At 43.3% G+C, this 22962-nt stretch overlaps 1 protein-coding gene across 4 annotated transcripts in view; it reads right to left on the reverse strand.

The window, feature by feature from the left end:
- Window positions 1–665: 665 nt before the first annotated feature.
- The window catches only part of DGAT2 (diacylglycerol O-acyltransferase 2), a 53089-nt gene continuing 30792 nt past the window's right edge, over window positions 666–22962 (reverse strand). The window contains exons 6-11 of one of the 4 annotated variants that reach the window (XM_075919540.2): window positions 18050–18254; window positions 16119–16293; window positions 14499–14701; window positions 13056–13125; window positions 2041–2080; window positions 666–875 (exon numbers count right to left, since the gene is read on the reverse strand). In XM_075919540.2, coding sequence (XP_075775655.1) covers window positions 2059–2080; window positions 13056–13125; window positions 14499–14701; window positions 16119–16293; window positions 18050–18254 — 675 coding nt within the window. In that variant the 3' untranslated portion in view covers window positions 666–875; window positions 2041–2058. Of the gene's footprint in view, window positions 876–2040; window positions 2081–12865; window positions 13126–14498; window positions 14702–16118; window positions 16294–18049; window positions 18255–22962 lie in introns of those variants that run through there. The other 3 variants (XM_075919539.2, XM_089775782.1, XM_089775783.1) reach the window with 3 other exon arrangements.

Here is a 22962-nt window from a genome sequence, read left to right on the forward strand (position 1 = left end):
ATTTCTACTGCGAGTATGGAATCATAGCCTTTATCATGCCAAGATGATATAAAATAGATGATTAATGGATAAGGAGGAAACTAAAATGACAGGTGTTTTACTAAAAAAGAAGACAATCATGGGAGTAGACCCTGTTTCATTTGTTTTGGTATAAATAACTGGGAAGGATATTTTCCACCTGTTTTCTTAACATTTGTGGTTCAATTTCAATTTGTTTTAAGGTATTTGTTATGGCAAGAATCAGCAGGTGACATTTCTGCACATAGGAGATCTTTTTCTTAGCATACATGTGATACTCGGTCCATACTGATAGTTTAATGAAGGCTATTTTTGGGAGAGAAGCTGAGGCATTCGAGCTTAATCTCTTTAACGAGAATCAGTTTGTGGGGCAAAGTGGATTTTGGTTAAGAGTTCCGAGAAAGGAGACTGCCTGCCTGCCTGCCTGCTGTTTGTGACCACCTCTGTTCAGAGACAGGTAAACAGAGTGTAAAAACAAGAGATGCTAAAAAGATATTCAGTCTTGCATTGATGATTTCTCCTGTAGCAAGAAAGTGACTTGAATTACTCTGACCTCTGCCCACTTGGTAGGTAACAGTATTTTCAACTGTAACCTACAGTGTGAATTAAATTGTGTTTTACAAGACCAGAGAGATTTGTTTTTTTAATGGCTTTTGTATGATGATCTGTAAGTAAGATCTCTCCATTTTGTGCCGTGAATCAGTAGTTGAGTAAGAATTTAGGGTTACTGTTGACATTTCCCCTTCTGCTCAGCTCACGCACCTTCAGCTGGACAAAGTGATCTCAGATGCTCCTTGTATTCCTGACTCAAAATCCAAACTAAACTTAATTCATGAAACAGACTCCAGACTGAGATCCTGCCAAATAAAAGCAGATTACCGGATTTTCCTAAGCGCTGAGCACCCACAAATCCTATTGGGCTCAATGAGAAGTGGGTTGCTCAATCCACTTAACAGTCAAAACATGAATCCAACCTTCATATGAACCTCTTGCTACACATCAGTAACACCTATTTGTTTGGAAGAGTGTTCTAAAATGTCTGGAAAGAATCTCATTAACATTATATTATTGGCTTATTGTCTGTCAGTGACTCCAGATCAGTTTTTCTCAGCCTACAAGTAAATAACTGTCTGTAGCCAGCCCTCTAAATTTACCCTCTCAAACTCTAATTGGAATTTAATAAACAATTCTGATAACCTGGCATCAGTCAGGGCAGGTCTGCGCTGCAGCTGTGACTGGGGCTTCTACGTGCTACAGCAATACATGTAATAAACAAAAACATCTTCCCAATATTTCCCACGATCAGCAGTTTTCCAAAACAGACACAAACCTCTGCCATGTATATTGGCCATACTGGAGAGTCTCTGCGCCAAAGGATAAACAGACCCAAATCAGACATCAAGAAAGGTAACACGCATAAACCAGTAGGGGAGCTCCCTGGACATTCAGCAATGGTTTTTAAAAGTAGCCAGCTTTCTATAAAAAAAACTTCAGAACTCAACTACAAAGGGATACAGCTGAACTATAATTCATTTTCAAATTCAGTACAGTCCAATTAGGCCTGAATAAAGATTGAATGTGGATAACTCACTACAAAGGCAACTTCCCCTCTCTTGATATTCACATCTCCCTATCAGCTGCAATGAATGAGCCACATCCACTCTGACTTGATTACCTTCATTAACATTTGATAGGTAACTTCTTTCTACTGTTGTACTTTGATATATATACTCCTATCTCTGTAATTTCCACTACAATTCATTTGATGAAGTGGGTCTTACCCACCAAAGTTTATGACTTAATAAATCTGTTCATCTCACAGGATTCCTTGTTTTTACAAAACCCAAAGGAAAAACTATGTAGCATTTTAAAGACTAACTAAAGTCTTCAAAGTGCTACATAGTTTTTCCTTTTGTTTGAGCAAGATCAGACTAACACAGCTACCTCTCTATTACTTTACAAAACCAGGTAGGCTGTTGTGGCACTACAGTGGTTGAGCACTAGAGGGCAGCACATACTTACTGTTTGGTCTTCTTTCTGTTAGAACTGATGACAATTCTTTCTGCAAAGACAAAAAAAATCACTTGCTATTCTTATATTTGCATATGATAGTCTCTCTATTTCTGTTAAAATAATAATATCCTCTCTCACTGTGGCTCACAAAGCACTTCACAAATATCAGTGAATTCATTCTCAAAACACTCGAGATACAATTATATCTCCCATCTTACAAATGAGGAGACCTAAGCAAGGATGGGCTAAAAGACAGGGAAGACATAAGAACAGAATCCAGGAGTCCAGCATCCCACTTCTGTGCTTTACCTACAAGACCATTCTGCCTACTTTTTCAACCACTCTGATAGGCTGGATAGTTCAGATTTTACAATGCTACGCAAAAACAAGAGGGCTCCACCCATAACGAAAGAAATTTCAGAATGTGACTATAGGAGCCAGGCACCAGCTGAAATATTTTTAGGCAGGAGATGGCAAAATGAGATGAACAAATTTTGCATTAGTACATGAGAAGCAAGAGGTGATAATGGAAAATTTCTGCTTGCTGCTCAGGAAGGAGGGGATCTAGTGTTTCAAGTGCTCTGAAAGCTAGAGAGTTGAGATCTAACATAACCTCCTATCCCCATCCTGCATGAAGTACATATTCATGCATTTGATATAGACACTTCACAACATCTTTAGATCACTACTAGATTTACCCAGTGTTACTCAAGTCCTTACCTCAAATAATCTGTTTTTTGGAAAATAAAATGAAAATGTACATGCTTAATTTAAAGCCCTCTCTCACTGCAGCAGCTTGGGGCCAGGTGAGAAGTACCTCTCCTGGAATGGGGTGAATGTTACCCAGCTGGGGCAAGTCCAATTTAGGCTGAGTGAGGGCCATGGAAGGACCATCTGTCCCCTGGCAGAAGTAGCTCTGGGCAGCTCTGGTTTGGAGCTGTAATGCACATTGGAAAAGTAATGCACATTGGAAAAAATAATCCCAACTATACATACAATATGATGGGAACCAATTTAGCTACACTACCGGAGAGAGAGATCTTGGAGTCATTGTGGATAGTTCTCTGTAAATAGCCAATCAATGTGCAGAGGCAGTCAAAAAAGCAAACAGAATGTTAGGAATCATTTAAAAAGGGATAGCGAATAAGACCGAGAGTATCTTATTGCCTCTATATAAAACCATGGTATGACCACATCTTGAATATTGCATACAGATGTGGTCACCTCGTCTCAAAAAAGTTATATTGGCATTGGAAAAGTTGTTCAGAAAGGGGCAACAAAAATTATTAGGAGTTTGGAACAGGTCCCATATGAAGAGAGAATAAAAAGACTTGGACTTTTTGTCTTAGAAAAGAGGAGACTAAGAGGGGATATGATAGCAGTCTATAAAATCATGAATGGTGTGGAAAAAGTGAATAAGGAAAAGGGATTTACTTGTTCCCATAATATAAGAACTAGGGGTCACCAAATGAAAGTAATAAGCAGTAGGTTTAAAATAAACAAAAGGAAATTTTTCTTCACGGAGCACACAGTCAACCTGTGGAACTCCTTGCCAGAGGATGTTGTGAAGACTAGGACTTTAACTAGGTTAAAAAAAGAGCTAGATTCATGGAGGTTAGGTCCATCAATGGCTATTAGCCAGGATGGGTAGGAATGGTGTCCCTAGCCTCTGTTTGTCTGGAAACAGATGACAGGAGAGGGATTACGTGATGATTACCTGTTGTGTTTTCCTCCCTCTAGGGCATCTGGCATTGGCTACTGTTGGCAGACAGGATACTGGGATAGATGGACCTTTGGTATGACCTAGTATGGCAGTTCTTATGTTCTTTATGGTTTTCTGAGCAGCAATCCCATTCCAGGCACACCCTGTTTTCCTAGCACAGGTGAACCCTTATGTTGCCTTAAATTATAAGAGGAAGTTGTACACTGAATTTGGTGGTCCTAGCTCTTACCATTTAGGAGGAGTACTTGAACAGACAAACTCTCTCAAATATATAGTAGATGAGGAGAGTCCATGCAGGTTTTGGCTCATGAAGCTATTGATACTGTTTTTAAATGAGGTAACTAGCCTCTTACAAATTATTCAAAGACAGTGAGTGTCAGAGATGGAGAAGTATGCATGAGTGTGTGTGTGGGGGGGAGGGGAGGGTTGAGTGTTTATTATTTTATAGAAATAATCTTAGCAATTATTTCTGGGATGACCTGGAGGGGAGATACGGCTCCAGAGAACGAGAGAAGGGCAAACACATTGTAAAATAGCGGGGGAACCCAAGAAGTTTCCCTGCTTTCATACCAAAAAACTGCTGTAACAATTGATAAAGCAGCAGAGGAAAATGAAGTGATAAGGCAATGGAGATTAATCAGAAACCACACATATCAATATAGCAATACAGGTTGAACCTCTCTAATCCATCACTCTCTGGTCCTACAACATCTGTGGTCCGGCAGGGTGAACCCATGGGGTCTGCACAGAGTGTGGGACAGCCTCTAATCCAGAGGAAGGAAACAGCACCATCCAGGACTACCACAGGGCCTCTCCTCGAGGTCACTCGAAACCAGCGGTTCTTACACTTTTTGCTGGTGACCCTTTTCACACAGCAGGCCTCTGATTGTGACCCCTTTCTTATAAAGTGAAAAATGCTTTTTTATATATTTAACACTATTATAAATGCTGGAGATGAAGTGGGGTTTGGGGTAGAGGCTGACAGCTCACGACAGTCCATATAGTAACCTAGTGATCCCCTGAGGGACCATGACCCTGGTCTAAACCCCCTTTCCAAGAGAGCAGCCATGTTAAGGGAAGGGAGCGTATCATCTCTCATGGGCCCTGTGGCAAAGCAAACACTGGAACTTAGAGTCTTTGTTATCAGTAAGTCAGGAGGAAGTGATCAGTTTGGTCCTTAGTTACTATCCTCAACTCATGAGGCCTTTGACTCCCTACATCTATGTTGGTGAAGCCACCAGACTGTCAGCCCTGCCCATTTCTGTTTCCTGGCTCCAAGGAGCAGAGGTGGACATGAGAGGGAGAGCCTAGAGCCAGGCCCAAAACCAAGCTATGGGAAAGTATGGGCCATCCCTGCCTGAGTTATAACAGAGAACACCTGCAATAGAGCAGATGTTACCATCAACCCCAGTAGTCGGTCCTGTCACGGGCATTGTCAACTCACAGGGGCAGGGCCCAACAGAGTTGTGAATTCACTTCAAGACAGACTCGATTAGGGATAGTTATTTTTATTAATCTCACTACGTCAGTATTATTGCAGGCTTAATGCTGCCAGATGGTTACACAGCTACTGTGAAGTCATACGCCAGTAAGCATAGGCAGAGCAATGCATAAAAGAGTAACAGGCACTTGAAAATGCTTACGCCCCCTTTAGTCTGCAGGGAGTCCCGTTCCGGTCACCTCTCAACCGGCCACAGTGGATGTGGCTCCAGCTAGGGGGATCCGGGGCACTCTTCGAGGTCTAGGTCCCTGGTGAAACTCCCAGATGGGCGGGACTCAGCTCCCAGTGATCTTATACTTTAGGGCTGCGCCTAGACTGCCAAGTTTTTCTGCAAAAGCAGCCACTTTTGTGGAAAAACTTGCCAGCTGTCTACACTGGCCGTTTGAATTTGCGCAAGAACACTGACGATCTAATGTAAGATTGTCAGTGTTCTTGCGCAAATACTATGCTGCTCCCGCTTGGGAAAAAGCCCTCTTGTGCAAATGCTTTTGCGCAAGAGGGCCAGTGTAGACAGCTAAAAACTGTTTTGCGCAAAAAAGCCCTGATGGTGAAAATGGCAATCGGGGATTTCATGTGCAAAACCGCGTCTAGATTGGCATGGACGCTTTTCCACAAAAAGTGCTTTTGCGCAAAAGCGTCCATGCCAATCTAGACGCTCTTTTCCACAAATGCTTTTAACAGAAAAACTTTTCCGTTAAAAGCATTTGCGGAAAATCATGCCAGTCTAGACGTAGCCTAGCTGTTTACCGAGCGTGAGCGAGTTGACCCAATGCCATTCTCAACATTCCCATGGGGCTGAGAACCAAGGTAATGTTATGTATCCCATACGGGGTTCTCAACTAGGGACTTGCGGCTAACGAAGGTCGTCTGATAAAGAACACCTGGTATCTTTACAAGCAGGGCTCATGGCTGGCCTAGAGGAATACAAATTTAACCCCTGCAGGCCTACATATGGCTTTTTGTGTGACAGGCTCCATAAAAAGCATTCATTTTCCTCAGGTTTCCAGAGCTTTTCTGGAAACCTGAGGAAAAGGAATGCAATTTCAAACATTCAGGGATCCTAACTGCGAATTAGGCTTGAGGGATCAGCTGCTTTGCAGACAGCATGTTTGCTTCTTAGAGCACAGTGACATGGATGTTGTCTGGTCTCTTGGTCCAAGATCATCTAGGGTGAAAAAAAATCCTTTTTATCACTCCTTAGGCCCAACAGCCAACCTGCCTGCTGAGGCCCTGTCTATACTTACCAGGAGACTGGTGCTGTGGAGATTGATCTCCCAGAGCCCAATTTAGCTAAATCAGCTGCTGATCATGCTCCCATGGACTCCAGCAAGAGTAGGGGGAGTTGACGTGAGATTTTCTCCCATCAACTCCCTGCAGTGGAGATGCCTCGGTAACTTGAACCTAGGTACGTGGACTTCAGCTATGCTATCCATGTAGCTGGAGATGTGACCCTATTTCAACATCACGTCCTAATGTATACCTGGTCTGAGTTCCCACTAGACTCCCTGCCAGCTGGTTAAGCACTTTCCTCCAGCTATTCTACTATTCCTAAGCAGTTCTCATACCTGGGAATCATTTTGTTTGCTCCCCTTCTCTGCTTTGAATCTCAGTGTAATTAATCAGAAGTTCGACTCCTCTATGTTTGGAGCCTGGGTAATGAAATCTCTCTTGAACCAAGTACACAGTGACAGAGAACCAGCTGGACCTCAGGGTTGGGGTTTGAAGCCAAGAGCTCCATAGTCCTAATCCCCAAATGGTGAGGCCATTCGCACACAGACTGTGTGAGAGTTGGTGATGTTGCTAGAGAATGCCAGATAAAAGAGTTCTGAAGTGTGACAGGCCTGTCTTCTTTGGAAGCAAAGGAGCAGTGGTTTAAGTCCTAGCTCCGCAGTCTTTTGGTTTTAATGTATATTAATTGAGCCTGCCTGCAGACAGCTGGAAAGCTTAAGCTGTGAGAAATGTATTTGGTCAGCTTCTCAGAATCAGGTGAGGATGCTGCGATGGGGCATGTTTCCTTTGCCCTCACTGGCATAGAATGGTAATTTAGAAATGAATACTAACAGCCCAGTTCCAGGTCTGTAGCTTACATAGGTAGCAGGAATTCTGACAGGCCTCAAAGCCCACAGTGAGAAGGAAGAGGGGCTTCCCAGGAAGAACAGGTGATCCTATTGCCAGTGCTACTGGATGGTGCACTAGGTGTGTACATGGTAGACAAGAATAGCAAGGGTCTTCTAGGAAACAGAATTCAGATTTAAAATGAAGGAAGCCAGTGGCTGAGCCATCGTAAGGTATGTCTACGCTGCACAGTTATTTCAGACTAAGCTATTCCAGAATAGTCATTCCAAAATAGCTTATTTCGAAATAGCACGTCTACACTGCAAGGAAGCCTCAAAATTAGTCTGAGGCAGGCTTCCCTAATGCAGACATGCTATCTTGATTTAGAGCCCAAGGAGGAATAATTTAGAATGGCTCTGGTGAGAAGCTATTTCGAAATAGCAGCAGTGAAGCGTCTTCACATGCCTTATTTCAAAATAGCTATTTCAGAATAAGCGTTATTCTTCGTAGAATGAAGTTTACAGAAGTCAGAATAAGCCATCTGTTATTCAAAATTATTTTGAAAATAATTTCAAAAATTATTTGAAATAACGGAATTGCTGTGTAGACACTCAGGCTGTGTCTAGACTGGCAAGTTTTTCCGCAAAATCATCTGCTTTTACAGAAAAACTTGCCAGCTGTCTACACTGGCTGCTTGAATTTCCGCAAAAGCACTGATGATCTCATGTAAGATTGTCAGTGCTTTTGCAGAAATACTATGCTGCTCCCGTTTGGGCAAAAGTCTTTTTCCGAAAAACTTTTGCGCAAAAGGGCCAGTGTAGACAGCAGAGATTTGTTTCCCGCAAAAAAGCCCCGATCGCGAAAATAGCGATTGGGACTTTTTTGCGGAAAAGCGTGTCTAGATTGGCCACGGACGCTTTTCCGCAAAAAGTGCTTTTGCGGAAAAGCGTCCTGCCAACCTAGACGTGCTTTTCCGAAAATGCTTTTAACGGAAAACTTTTCCGTTAAAAGCATTTCCGGAAAATCATGCCAGTGTATACGTAGCCTCACATTGTTATTTCAGAATAATAGCCATTATTCCAAAATAATTTTGCTGTGTAGACACTATGGCTATGTCTACACTGGCAGCTTTTTGTGGAAGAACGAATGTTCTTCCACAAAAACTTGCCGGCAGTCTACACTGCACAAGCATTCTTCCAGAAGTAAATTTATAGTATAGTGTTGTAAAACAGGGCTTCTTCTGGAAGAGTTATTCCTCTCCCCACAAGAAATAAGCCCTCTTGCACAAGAGCTCTTCCAGAAGAGGGCAGTGTAGACAGGCAATATGAATTTCTTGCGCAATAAGCTCCTATGGTTAAAATGGCCATCAGAGCTTTCTTGTGGAAGAGAGTGTCTACACTGTCATGGACGTTCTTGCGCAAAAGCACATGGCAGTGCAGACGCTCTCTTTTGGAAGAATTTTTGCACAAAAAGCTGCCAGTGTAGACGTAGCCATTGTGTCTAACCTCACAAGGATTCCCAAACTGTGATATGTGTTCTGCTGGGGATATGCAAGACATCTCTGTGGGAGAAATAGTGCAGTGGTGGATTTTATTTTTCACATCTTCACAATAGGCTACTCAGACAGAATTTCAAACTCTGTGAGAATTTGTTGTATAAAATATGGTGGTTAATTTACTTTAAGATGTACCAATGAGAGATGCACATGTACAGAGCCCTGGCCTCTGATCACCATACCATGTGGATTCAGTTACCTACCAAGTGTCTAGTCCAACTGAGGTCAAAACTGAGGGGGGTTTTTTTGGTCGTATACATTGCACTATAATCATATCTGTCTGTAACAGTGAAATATGGACAAATGACTAAAGAGAAGTAGTGTTAAGAAGAACACACAAGGGATCAGTGATAAGAAGCGAAGAGATGAAATTTGTCTTGCAAAGGGCACTTGCTGAAACCATTTGTGAGACAACTACTAATGCAAGATGGGGATCTCGCCTGTGAAATGTAAGGTTTACACCTGTGACAAAGTAGGATCTATATCAAAGAGCTGTAAATATGTTGAAAAGTACATCCATATGGGATGCACTTGGACTGGACAGAGCAAATACCTTCAGGTGCAGGGTATGAGATGTGGCAAACTTGAAAAAGAGCCTGAAACCATCTCTTCTATGCAGGCACTCAGAAACAAGACATGAACAGCTCACAGACAAACCACCAGAATTTTCCAAGTGGATGTGGGCACAGTTAATGGCAAACCAGAAAGCTTTGTTCTCTGCTGTTGACAACATTAAGGCTCTTGAAGCATTATACTTGGTGAATTACAAGGTTGTGAAGAAAGAAGAATCTCAATGGAACTAACGCTGCTTTTTGCTGTAGACATGGTAAGCATTATGCTCAAAAATTAAGTTCCTTAGTGCTATTATCAAATAACATGATATCACACTGAATTAAATGACCTGGCCAATGATGTTCTAACCCAAATCAGAGAATTGCGTCACTGCTTTGCTCGGCAGCAGTACAAATCCATGGATGTGGCAGGCTTAGCTCACCTTCTGGCATGCTTTGCTATATTTACAAGAATGCAATGCAGAAATACATTTGTTTTGCCAGTTGTTTCCTACCAGAACAGCAGCTAAGGTGGTTTTCTGGTTACTTGACAGCTTCATAAAATCAGCCTATCATCTGGTCATGATGTATTGGCATTTGCACGAATGGAGCAAAACCAATGACTGGCAAACAGTGGAACAGTGACACACGTCAGAGCAGTCACTCCCAATGCCACGTGGGTGCACTGCAGTACACATAGGGAAGCAGGCTCACCTCCTGCAAGGAGGTGCTAGATAATGCTGTGAAGTTTGTCAACTTATAAAAACTCGACCCTTGGGTTCCAGAATCTTTTCTTCTCTATGTAACGAGATGAAAAGCAAATATATCAATATATTGCTCCATATGCAGCTCACAAGGCAAGGTACAGAGAAGCAGGAAGGAGGCCTGGTGGCTGTGGAGCCCCTGGTGGGGGCCAGGAGCAGGATCAGGGTAAAGAGCTAGTAAGGTGGCAAAATTTGCAGATGATACATAATCATTCAGGATAGTGAAGTCCAAAGCAGACTGCAAAGATCTACAAAGGGATCTCACAAAACTGGGTGAGCCTGGGCAACAAAAATGGCACATGAAACTTGACGTGGATAAATGCAAATTAATGTACACTGGAAAACATAATCCCAACTATACATATAAAATGATGGGTTCTGAATTAGATGTTACCAACTTGAGAAAGTTGAAGTTATTGTGGAGAATTCTCTGAAAACAACAACTCAAATGTTCAGCAGCCATGAAAAAAAGCTAACACCATGTTATAGTAATCATTAAGAAAGGAACAGGTAAGATAGAAAATAACATATTGTCTTTATATAAATCCATAGTATACTTGAATACTGTGTGCAGATGTGGTTCCCCCCCATCTCAAAAAAGATATATTGGAATTGGAAAAGAGCAACAAAAATGATTAGAGCTATGGAACAGCTTCCATATGAGGGGAGATTAATAACACTGGGACTTTTCAGATTGGAAAAGAGATGACTAAAGGGAGATATGATAGAGGTCTATAAAATCATGACTGGCGTGGAGAAAGTAAATAAGCATGTATTATTTACCATACTCTGTCTCATAACACAAGAACGAGGGGGGTCACCCAATGAAATTAATAGGAAGCATGTTTAAAAACAAACCAAAAGTATTTCTTCCCATAACATATAGTAAACCCATGGAACTCTTTGCCAGAGGAAGTTGTGAAGGCCAACACTAGAACAGAGTTCACAAAAGAAGTAGATATATTCATGGAGAACAACTCCAACTGCTATTAGCCAGGATGGCTAGCCTGTTTGCCAGAAGCTGAAGTGGTCAATGGGATAGATCACTTGATGATTTCCTGTTCTTTTTCTTCCATCTGGGACCCCTGGCATTGGCCACTGTTGGAATACTGGGCTAGAAGGACCTTTGATCTGACCCCTTATGGCTGTTTTTATGAAGTGTTTCAGCATTTTGCAGGGCTGTACTTCAAACCTGGTATTTGTGAAGGATCTCGGGGAAGTAACAGTTTAATTTTGGAGAAGTAGAGAGGGGAAGAATTTGCAATTTACTACTGGTTAATTTGTAGGTTGGTATTGCCTTAATGCATATACACCCAGAGTGTGGGAGGAGCACTTGTAACACAGACTAAATAAAATAAACCAGAATAGTGACAGATGTAAGGAAACCAGTGACACTTTTGCATGACGCATAAGAGAGCAATGGCACAGGAGAAAAGGTATGAACTATTTTTGCTCAAATTTATTTCTATAAATTTGTACAAAAAGTTTGGATGTAGAATAATATTATATCAGATATGAAAGAATGAACATTTAATTTTGATGCAAGATTCCAGGACTGTCTTCTTGCACAATACAAAGGCACGTTTCAGAGCTTTAACACACTCAACAATTAAACTGTTGAAGAAGGCAGGTTACACATGCAGTAGTGCAATGTTTTAAATTATATGCACACATACGCACACTGTACTCTGAATAATAAATCTCACTACAAGCATGTGTCAACATCCATGTAAACATCTTACAAACATTTAAAAACAGTCACTAACTGCATATCCTGTGCATAACATCTACTCCCTTACATTCACAGCATGGAATATATTATAATTTTTTTATAAAGTCATCTTTAAACAGCAGAAATCATTCCCAATGTTACATTTGGACCCTGATCATGTAAACACATGAATCACTTTCCGCCCATGAACAGCCCCATCAGATTTATCCTGCTACACATCCCAAGGTGTTTGCAGGAACAGGGCCACTGTTACAGTCACATAAAATTGCACCTCCCAATACTTCTAGTTTGTTTAAAGTATTGCTGGCTAATACTGAGCTCATCAATATTTTCTCATACAGCACACATTCAAGTACCATCTAATGTCAGACGTACTTGTAAAGACATTCAAAATAAAAAGAAAAAAAATCAGGGAGCTAAATATACAATATACTGTATGGAAATAACATGGTCCATTAGAGTTACAAGTTCTTTTGGTTTCCAACCCCATGCATAGCAGAAGCTATAAAATGAGGCCCAACCACCAAATTGCATTGTTTGTGCTTTCAGACGGGGCTTTTCCGAACCCTTGTGCTATGTAACTACATCTAAAAAGCAATTCCTGTGCAACACACCTACAATACTATCAAATCATATAAGTGCTTTCTTTGGGTTGCCAAATGAATGGACCTTACTCTGCCAGCAGAATCTGTGCCACTGCTGGTAAAATACGGTAGCAGCGGGAATATCTGAAGTCCATCATCAGCAATCAGAAATATTATATAGATTACAGTGGGAATCACATTTTCCCTGTCCCCATTCCCAGAGCTATCTAGGAATTGTAGTGTTCCTCTTGATAGCAAGAGCAATTTCTAATGTTTGTATCCGGAGCAAGATTGATTTATTTTTTTAAAAAAGATCTAACTTTTGACTAGTTTAACAACATTTTTTCCTTTTAAAGACAGACACCCATCCACACATGCTTTCAGATTTATAGAATAAAAACCATGTGGACTTCCAGAGACACCATCTCCAACTCAGATTACAAGCAGGTTGCCTTCAAGCCAAATGTAGCTCTTTCAGTTGACGTCCAATACCTCAGTCTCTGGCAGGCCAAACTTAGTCTTGTACTTGTCAAAGAGTTTAATCAGAGAGCTCACATACATGTTGTGATAAAGGTCTATCTCCCTCTGGCTCGGATGGTCAATTTTAGGAACTGTGATGGGCTCCCCAACTGAAATGGAAACAAAAGCAATCCAGAATGTTAGACGATTTTTCTCCCTATAGAGGGCTGGTGATTTCTGCACTGTCTGGAGTCCTGTCTGTGCTGGGGTTTTGCACTGTGTAGCTGGACCTATGCTGCAGTGTCTCTTCATTAGATTACAGCGGTTGTAGCAGAATCAGTGCAAATTTCAAATTGGTGGTGCAGTAATTTCTGCTGCTATAGATCAGCCGAAGCTTACTACCCCCCAAGAGCAAGGAGAAGGAATTGCACCTCTACATCTCACTATGGGTGTGTCTAGACTACAGAGTTTTGTCGACAAAAGTGGACTTTTGTCGACAAAACTATACCTGCGCCTACACTACCGCTGAGTTCTGTCGACATAACGTCGACAGAACTCAGCAGTTTTGTCCACGCTGGTAAACCTCATTTTACGAGGCATAACGCCTTCTGTCGACAGAGTTCTGTCGACAGAAGCTGTTATTGCATCTAGGGTTGTGTCTAGACTACAGGGTTCTGTCGACAAAGCATCTTGCTTTGTCGAAAGAACTGAATGTAGTCTAGACGCTCTTTGTCGACGGAAGCTTTGTCGACAGTATCTGTCGACACAACTTCTGACGACAAAAGCCTGTAGTCTAGACGTACCCTATGTCACAATGCCTCCTGATGCAGTGACACTTGTGCATTACTCAAGTACTGAAAGGTAGAATCTAGCCCACTGAGCTGTCTCAGGGTGGTCCTTGCCAGGTACATTAAGCTGCACTCTGCTGAGCTGGTTATTGGTTCATGTGTTGTTCTTAACCGGGTCACAAGAAGAGATGCTACTGAACCATACTGTAAACAGGATATTCACACAGGCTCCACATGGAGAGAAGGGAGATGGAGTATGGAAACAACGATAACTTTGGACTATCTACAGAGCTTAGACAATGGCTGGTTCGTTCACTGTGGATCCGTTAGCTGACTTCAAGACTCTTAATTTTTATAGGTCCAAGTAATGGCTGTAGTTTTTAGAACTGAGTTTTTAGAGACCTGGCCTGCATGCTGAAGTAGAAGAAACACAGGAAAGAACTGGGCTGTTTTTCCCCTCTTACAAAGCTTAGTGTTTTGGGAGGTGTCAGAACAATAAGTTTGGAGCAGGATCCAGACACAGATCTGGATTCCAGAGAGTTAACCAGTGTCCCAACTTCTGTTAGGCCAACAGGGGAACTACGTGAAACTTAGAAGGATAAAGGGCTAAGCTGACCCAACTTGAATCTGAACCTTTGGCTCCAGGGAGTCTAGTTATCCAAACCTCAGCACGGACTACTAAATCAGCCTCTTCTCCAGTCCAACAGAACAGCGCAGTACTGTACGTCATGTAGATATTCAAAGCCAGTGCTTACCAACAGTAGTGATGGGCTTGGAATAAGGTAGCAATCCCCAGGTGTTGGAGGAGAAAAGGCCACGGCCATGGAATATGCACGGAGCAAAACCAATGTGTTTCTGAAACGTCTTTTGAACCCATCTCCCCCACGAGCCTTCCTCGAAGATCACCTGCTTGAAAACCTCGTTCTCACCAAACGAATACACCGGGACCAAATCTGCTCTGCAAAGAGAGAAACCAGACGTGGGTCAAAACCTTCCATAGGCTGGCAAGCAGCTTCTAGGCTCAGCACCAACAGACCTGTGCCTGAACAAACAAGAGCAGCAGAAGAGGCTCCCCTGGATTTTCTGCATGATGTATTCACTGCAGCTTTGCCTGCATTATACCTAACAGCCTTCACTATTGCTCCGTGTTATCGTGGTTTGCAAGATGCAATATGCTCCACTAGGGTGCCTCTGTCTTAATCAGAAGACAAAGTCTAAATAAGGGAGGAAAGACGGTGTTGTGAGAAAGACATTAGACACACTGAGGAGATCTGGGTTCGATTCCTGGCTCTATGAGGGTATGTCTACACAACAACATTATTTTGAAATAACTAGCATTATTCTGAAATAACTTAGTCCACATCTACACAGCAGGCAGTTATTTTGAAATACTGTCAAGATGGAGGACTTCTTACTCCGACGCCTGTAGCCCTCATTGTATAAGGAATAAGGGAAGTCAGAGGAAGAGTGCTCTATTTTGAAATAAGTGCTGTGTATCCACTCCCAATTTCGAAATAAGCTATTTCAAAATAAGCTACTTAATTGACGAAGCTCAAGTTGCGCAGCTTATTTCGAGTTAAGCTCTGCTGTGTAGACGCACCCTGACAGAATAAATAATTGGCCCATGGAATCTTTTTGTTTCTCATCTATAGGGAAGGATTTCCATCATTTTTCTCCCACTCTGTCTTGTCTCTTCAAACTGCAAGATCCTCAGGGTTGGGCCTACCTAAGTATATGTACAGTGCCTAGTGCAATGATCTCTGCTAAGGCCACTAGATGTTACCATAATAGAACAAACGAACAGCTAAACTGATTTATCAACAGCTCACCTTTTTTCTAATTTGGGTTTGCTTTCTTACATGCTAAATATTTTACTTACACAAAACAGAATGGCATGGGAAGGGATGAAGCAAGCCCCTGAAATGCCGGTTTCATATCGATGCACACACACAAAAAGTTAATCTGGTTCATATTTCAAGGTTGGGCAGAGCAATGGTGTGGAACTGAAACCAAGTAGAAGGACAATATAGGCTTTGAAATAGCAGCAAAGCCTTACTGCATTTGTGCAGATGGCACAGTGGCAACTGGGGATACTGCAAAAGCAGTTTGATATCAATGCAAGAACAAAGGAAGATGACACTGCATGTGAAATATCTCCACTATTTTAGGCTAATTCCTTCCATTGCAAACTGCTCCATGTACACACAGTCCCAAAGGGAAAGGCAACAATAAGTTCTTATGCATGAAATCCTGGAATCACACATACTTAGAGGGCAGAGGGAATCCAAGGAGTTGTCACTTCGGCCGTTATAAATCTACTCCTATAGATGTGCTGGAAATTAAAGCGTTATGCATTTAGCAGATTTCTCTTTTACCCGTGTCGTAGAGCCAGCTTCACAAATCCCTTTCTATTCTTCAGAGTCACCGAGTTCTTCCCTGGTGTGCAGTTCAGGGATTCTGCAGCTCCTCCCACAACAATGACAATTGCATTTCCTCTGCCGTTCTTTGACAAGATGTAATCAATGCTGTCACGGTTCACAGGACAGATACCTGAGTATTCCAGGAGAGAAAAAAAATCTGGCTAGGAATTACAGAGGATTGCCATTTGTAGTATACAAGGTGAGTGGGTAAGGAGAACCACATCTGGTTTTGAAAACATGAAGCTTCACATAATCCCCAACTTGTAGAGTGTATCTCCTCAGAACCTCCAGGGCAAGATACTGCACATATTCAATTCCAGCTGTTACAGACCATCTGAGTGGTCCTAAATAGGCTAACCATCCTCCTATTACTGCAATATAACAAGATCAGTTTCGTAGGTTTATTCCTCCTGCCCCATCAACAGAGAGACAGCTCCCTTTTGAAGGGGAAAAAAAACTTTATGAACAGCTGCAAATTGAAACAATACCATTACTTTGTCTTTATCTGTGATAGGTAGCCAATTAGTGCTTCTGACATGCAGGTTAGCAAGAGACTATCCCTCCTTGGTAGAAAGCTGTGGAGTGACTCTTCCCCACTGTGCCTGCCATAGATTGTTTGTGTGCACTGTGCCAATGCATGTTGACAATCCGGTAAAATGCTTGGCGCTAGTCCCCTTTGAAAAAGGACTAGATAAACGCATGTGAGTAGACTATTCACGCACATCACCACATTGCTTCAAACTAAATGTGCATATAGTCAATCCCTAAGGCCAGCTCTACACTAAAGGGGAAAGTCGAATTAAAACACGCAACTCCAGCTGTGTTAATTACATAGCTAGAGTTGATGTACCTTAATTCAAGTTTCTGCACAGTCTCCATAGCAGGAGGCTCCCGTTGGCTTCCCTTGGTCCTTGTGAGGAGCAGGAGTACTGGTGCCAATGCGGGCACCCTCTGAGTTCAATTTAGCAGGTCTTTACTAGACCTGCTAAATTGAATTCCAGAAGATCCATTGCTGCAGTGCTGAGCTTCCTTTTAATGAAAACATCACCAAGCCTACTGCCACACAGATCACATCTGAGACATTCCAGAGCCAACAAGTTTCCTTCCTAAGACCAGGTCCGCATTACACACTTATTACAGCATAACAACCCTCCCTAGCTTCAGGGCACCCCTTATCCTGCTTTCCAGGTGTGGACGGATGCTCATAGCAATATGGTAATACTAATCTTAGTCCTCTCCCTTCCCCTGCCCCAACTCAGTTTTCTGTCAGCAGGAGAGGTTTATTTGTGGTATAGATCTACCCTGTCAGATTCTTTTCCTGTCAGATTTGATGTCTTAAGGGGGAAGGCTTGGGACTACTAACGATCTTCTATAAACTTTTTGGTTAATTGCTGTAAGTATAACAGGATTGAGAAGCAAAGTTAACCACAGCATTAAAATATCAAGCTCTAAAGAGAAGATGTTTGCTAGACCAATCTGACTTGTTCTTTCCCACCACCTCCAACTGCTCAATAGATTTTAGAAGATGGAAGAAACTTCTTGTATCCTTTAGCCCACATCTACCAGCGCTACTGCTGGATTGCTTAGAACTATGGCAAGATATGGGCTTCAGTGCACCTTTGTCTTTGTACTAAATAACCCTCCGTCTCAGCCACCCAGCAAGCTAGAAAAGAACAAGCTAAAGAACAGGAGATTCTGGAAATAAACTGATTTGAACTTCAGGCTTTGGACAAGGCTAGCTGCAGCCCTGGAGGGGCTGGGAGGATTTCTAAGAGCTGTTCAGACGGTTTTTTTAGGCACTGAGATGGAGACCAGAAGAGAGAATGGGGAGGCAGGTGAGGTGGGGAGAGGGAGAGAGGAAGATGAGTAAGATCTTTTGCTCTTACCGCCGGACATTAAGTAGTCCCTCAAAATAGGCATTCTGAAGTTCCCAGCTAGCGTGGCAAGGTACGGTCTGATACCAGGAAACTTCTGACCAACACCAGTGGCTTCCGTGCTGAAGTTGCAGAACGCACCCAAGCCCATGATTCCATGCGGGTGGTAGCCAAAAATGTAATTCCTGCTGGTTAGCAGATTGTGGGTTTTAACCAGCTGAGAAAGAGAAAAGGAAAGGGAAACAACAACAATTGTTTGTTTAAAAGTGCCAGTGAAACTGGATGCAGAAATTCTCTTGCACAAGACAACTTGGGGCAAAGAGAAAAGGAGACTTTGAAATGCAAGTCTGACACGAAATTCTGAAATCCACAATGTGTCTAGTTCAACTATGTAGATCTTATTTTTCCAGACCTGAAATTTACCTCCTATCCCCAACCACCAAAGCAATAGAGAGCACTCAATCTCTAATTCAGCTGGGAGGATGGAAATGAATGAGAAATTCAACAGGAAAATCATTTGGCTCCCCACCCACATTGTCACATTTAAGGGAGCAACTGGGTTTCAATAAAAAAACATTTCTCTACAATGCCCCTCCTGCCATCTCTGCATCCAGGGTGTTCTGAAACCATATTCTTTGGAAACAGAGGCTGTACTTCATGCCGCAAAGCGCTTTAGACTGAACGATTGCACAGGGGCAGCTACAGGTTCAGGGAAACTGTTTCTTGTATTCACACTACTTGTATCTGCTAGCAAAATTAAATTTGCGGAGTGACCAACAGCATGCTCAGTGACTAGAGATGTTAAAAGTTTGGTTAAAAATGTAACCACAAGCTTTACACTGCAGAGCCCGCTGCAAAGCCTCTCTGGCAAGGGCTGCAGGCTCTTGCTTCTGAGAGCCAGCGTGTAACGTGCACTGGGAGGAGCTGGAGGGAGCAGGGTGGGCTGGGCCCACCACGGACAGGGGCTGCTCTGGTGGGTCTTGTAGGGCTGGAGCAGCCTCCTGCCTGGAGCAGACAGAGAGCTGCTCCAGCCTCTATTAAGGATGTTAAGTATCGGGTAATTGACTAATCGAACAGTCAATGCAACGAAGGCCCGAGGGCTGTTGCTACACTTCAAAGGCGAAAGCACTGAGGCTCGGGGTCAGCTCGGGACTCCCCCACTGACCCCGGGTTCCGGGCGGTGCTGCCGCTTTGAAACACCATGGAGGAATTTCAAAACAGCAGTGCTGCACAGAGCCCAGGGTCAGCTGTGGAGTCATCAGCTGATCCCAGGCTCCACGCAGCGCTGCCGCTTTGAAATGCTGCAAGGAGTCTGACGCCAGGCTCCCCATGGCATTCCAAGCAGCAGTGCCGCATGGAGCAGCTGACTCCGGGCTCCGTGCGATGCTGCCACTTTGAAGTACTCTCTTCTTCTCCCCCCCCCTTGCTGCCCCTATCTGATAAAAGCAGCAAGTGGAGGAAGGAGGGGGAAATGACTAGCAAATGCTTATCAGATAGTTAACTAGACCTTCACATCCCTAGCCTCTATCGGTTAACCGGAACCAGTAAGCCTCACCCGTCAAGAGTGAGGATTACCAGTTAACCGGTTAAGCTTTTACAACCCTATTTCTAACACCCACCATATCTGCTAGTTTGTGCTTGTGCTTTATCTTCAGTCACCTCCCCAAATAATCAGTTTTCGCTCTTGTTTGGCAACAGAGAGGTCTGAACATTTTTCTTCCCATGTTAGTGAGATCTTTACATTCCTAAGTGAGATCATCCTCCTCCAAATCTCCTAAAAAGCCAAGAGTGAGTGCATAAGGGCTTCATAACCAGTAGCTCGTCCTGTCCGGCTTCTGGGGGAAATGTATGGGATCCAAGAAACAAGCCTTCTTGACTCAAGGTTGTACGAGTCTGCTAAACCGGGTTGGCCTTACCATGAGGAGAACTGAGGCGGCCGCCTCAGGTGCCAGACCATGGAAGGGCACCACTAGGAGCCAGAGTGTAGAAAATTGTGTCTGCTGCTGGTGCATATGTATTCTCTCTGCAGTACCATCAGAGGAGTAGAACAAGAAGAAGGCAGAATTGAGACCTTTCAAAGTTTTGGCCCAAGCAAGGAGCTATGGGGGCATCATTTGAGCTCCCCGCCTCAGGTGCCAAAATGTTGTGGGCCGGCCCTGATGCTAAACCATTTGAAAATAGGGAGAAGAAAGACGGGCATAAAATCAACTCCTCCCGGATCAACTCAAATTTCACCAGCCCATCTCAGATCTCAGCCGCACACAACAAACAAAGGGCAGAGAAAAATTCAAGTCCTGCCTGAAGCCATTCCAGTTGCGAACTGGTTTCACATACACAGTGAAAGACCTGCCTGTCATTTAGAGCATGCACACACACAAGCCAGGAAAAGCCATCTGTGGGAAAGGCAATCCAGTAACTGTCATGCGGTTTAGTGTTCCTGCGCTCACAGCTCACAGTACAGGAGGAGTACTATGTGGTTTGCATCCGTGGGTGATCTTCTCTGCCATTAAAGCCTGGGTACTTATCCAGGTTGTCAACTGGTCTTTCAGAAAACAGAACAGGGATCACTGAATGGAAAATCATTGGGGGGGGGGGGGATGCAGGAACAGAGAGACTAGCTTTCTTTCCCATGGCGTATTCAGAATCAGACTGTACAGCCTCTGCCAGATTCCAGAAAAACAGAAACTTTTGCTGCTCTGTCATAGTACGGTACAACACACAGAGTCTAAATTTTGGCCTCCGATATCTACCTGCATCTTGCATTAACATCAGTTTAATGGGTGGACTTCAGTGGGAGCTGCATTCATTTACTGGTGATGTGGTAGCACCCAGAAGCCCCAGTCATGAGCCAGAAGCCTATTGTGTAAGGTACTGCACAAAAATAACAAAAAGTGCTTACAAATCTCTCACATCTAACTGCAGAAGATAGCCCTGTGTATGCACATGTAATAGGCAGTATTTGGAAAGAGCAGAGAAACTTTCCCCCCAAAATTATGCCACTAATGTTGCACCATCATAGCTGATTTATGCCAAGAAGTTTCTTGGCAGTACAACAACATGGCTCAACAAAACTACAAAGCACCGAAACTCATCTCTGTGGGCCTAATGTACAGCAATTAACCAAGTGCCCATGTGCTTGTATGCACATGCAAGAAGTTGTATTGGAAAGAACACAGAAGCTTTTCCAAATATCTGGTGAAGTAGGTTTGCCATAGCACAATGCATTTAAGCCAAGAGGTTTCCAGGCAGCAGGAGGCAACTAAGGACAAGATTTCTCAAGATAACAGATCACCAAAAAACACCTAATTAATCCAGTGCCCAGGAGTTTGACTCAAACAGTGGATGGTGCTCATTTGCCACACAGGTACCGTATTTGTTCTAAAAAAGCACATGAATGATACTTAATGCAGGGATTATCATCTTCTGTGGGGACTTTCTCTTTGTAACAGTCTCACAGAATTTACAGCCATATTACCAATATCCAAAGAGTGTTATAAACATGTTCAGAGATTTATTCTATCATGATAGCAGCCAGAGCTCCTGACCAAGAGGGACCCCGTTTTGATAAGTGCAACCCCCATGCCCTCAGAATGTTGTTTTACAAATGAGGGCAAATGTGTGTCAGGGTTTTCCTCTCCTTTTTAATCTAAGCAAAAAGGAGAGCCCATCTCTACCGAAGGTCTGACTTTGAGCATACAGAATCTCCAATCACAGACCAGGCCCCAGTGTGCCAGGTGCTGTACAAACAAAAACCCTAGATCCTATCCTATTATTAGTTCATGGTGCTGACAGCGTTCGAGAATCAGGCACCACATGCTTTTAGAATTAAAATGTGCCATGTCAGATCAGCAGACGAAGAAATGGAGACATTCTGTTTGCGTCGAACTTAGGAACTGCACAAACTGCTGTGCATTGCTAAGTGGCCCTGGAGAGCACGTTCTGCCATCTTGCTTTATTCCAGCACCTGGGCAGGGCAGAAAGAACATTCCACAACTGTATGGGCTTTGAGAGGCAAGCAAATGTCACATGCCCACGCCATGGAATGGAAACTGCTTTTCAGGAGCATCTGGGATGACTAAATGGAGGGGAATGGGTGGAGACACACTGAAAACTTGTTTATGGGGAAAATAGCATTTCCTGACTTCTCCTGCCCAAGCACAGGGAGGCAGGTAGCAAGAAGTCAGCAGGAGGGAGGCCAGGGTAAGGAGGCTGGTCACAGTGCACCTACACGGAGCGTGTTTATTCATAGCCTAGCACTTCAGGCTCTCGCAGTTAAAAGGGTGGAGGAGCAGATTACCCCTTTGCTGTAAGGCTAGCAGTACAAACTAAGCTACGGGCAGCTCTCCCACAGCCAGGGAAGTCTACATAGCAAAGGAGAACACAGAGTCAGGACTCACAGGTTCATTGCTAGCTCTGCCACTGACTCTCTATGAAGTGGGCAACTTATTTAATCTCAGCGGCTTGGTTTCCTCAGCTGTCAAGAGAGGGGGCCATACCTCTCTCAGGAGTAACGCAGCTTTGGGGCACAGCTCAGAAACCCTCTAATTAAAGATGCAGCAAGGGCTAGGCTACAATTCAGCATTCTCATAATGCCTACACAGAGCCTGCCCCTTCTATATGCCTCAGGGCACGTCTACACAGCAGGCAAAAGTCGAATTAAGATACATAACTTCTGCTACATCAATTACGTAGCTGAAATCAAAATAGCTTAATTTGGCTTTTGGCACTGTCTACGCAGCAGGAAGTCGAAGACTTCCCTTACTCCTTGTGAAATGAGGGTTGCAGTAGTCAGAGTAAGAAGTCTTCCATCTCGCCCTCATTTCAAAACAATGGCTTGCTGTGTAGACATGCACTATGTTATTTCAAAATAATGCCACTTGTTCTGAAATAATGCTGGGCTGTGTCTACATTGGCACCCCTTTCCG

Source organism: Pelodiscus sinensis, chromosome 1, assembly GCF_052426305.1.
Source record: "Pelodiscus sinensis isolate ZL-2025 chromosome 1, ASM5242630v1, whole genome shotgun sequence".
NCBI classification, from domain to species: Eukaryota; Metazoa; Chordata; order Testudines; family Trionychidae; genus Pelodiscus; species Pelodiscus sinensis.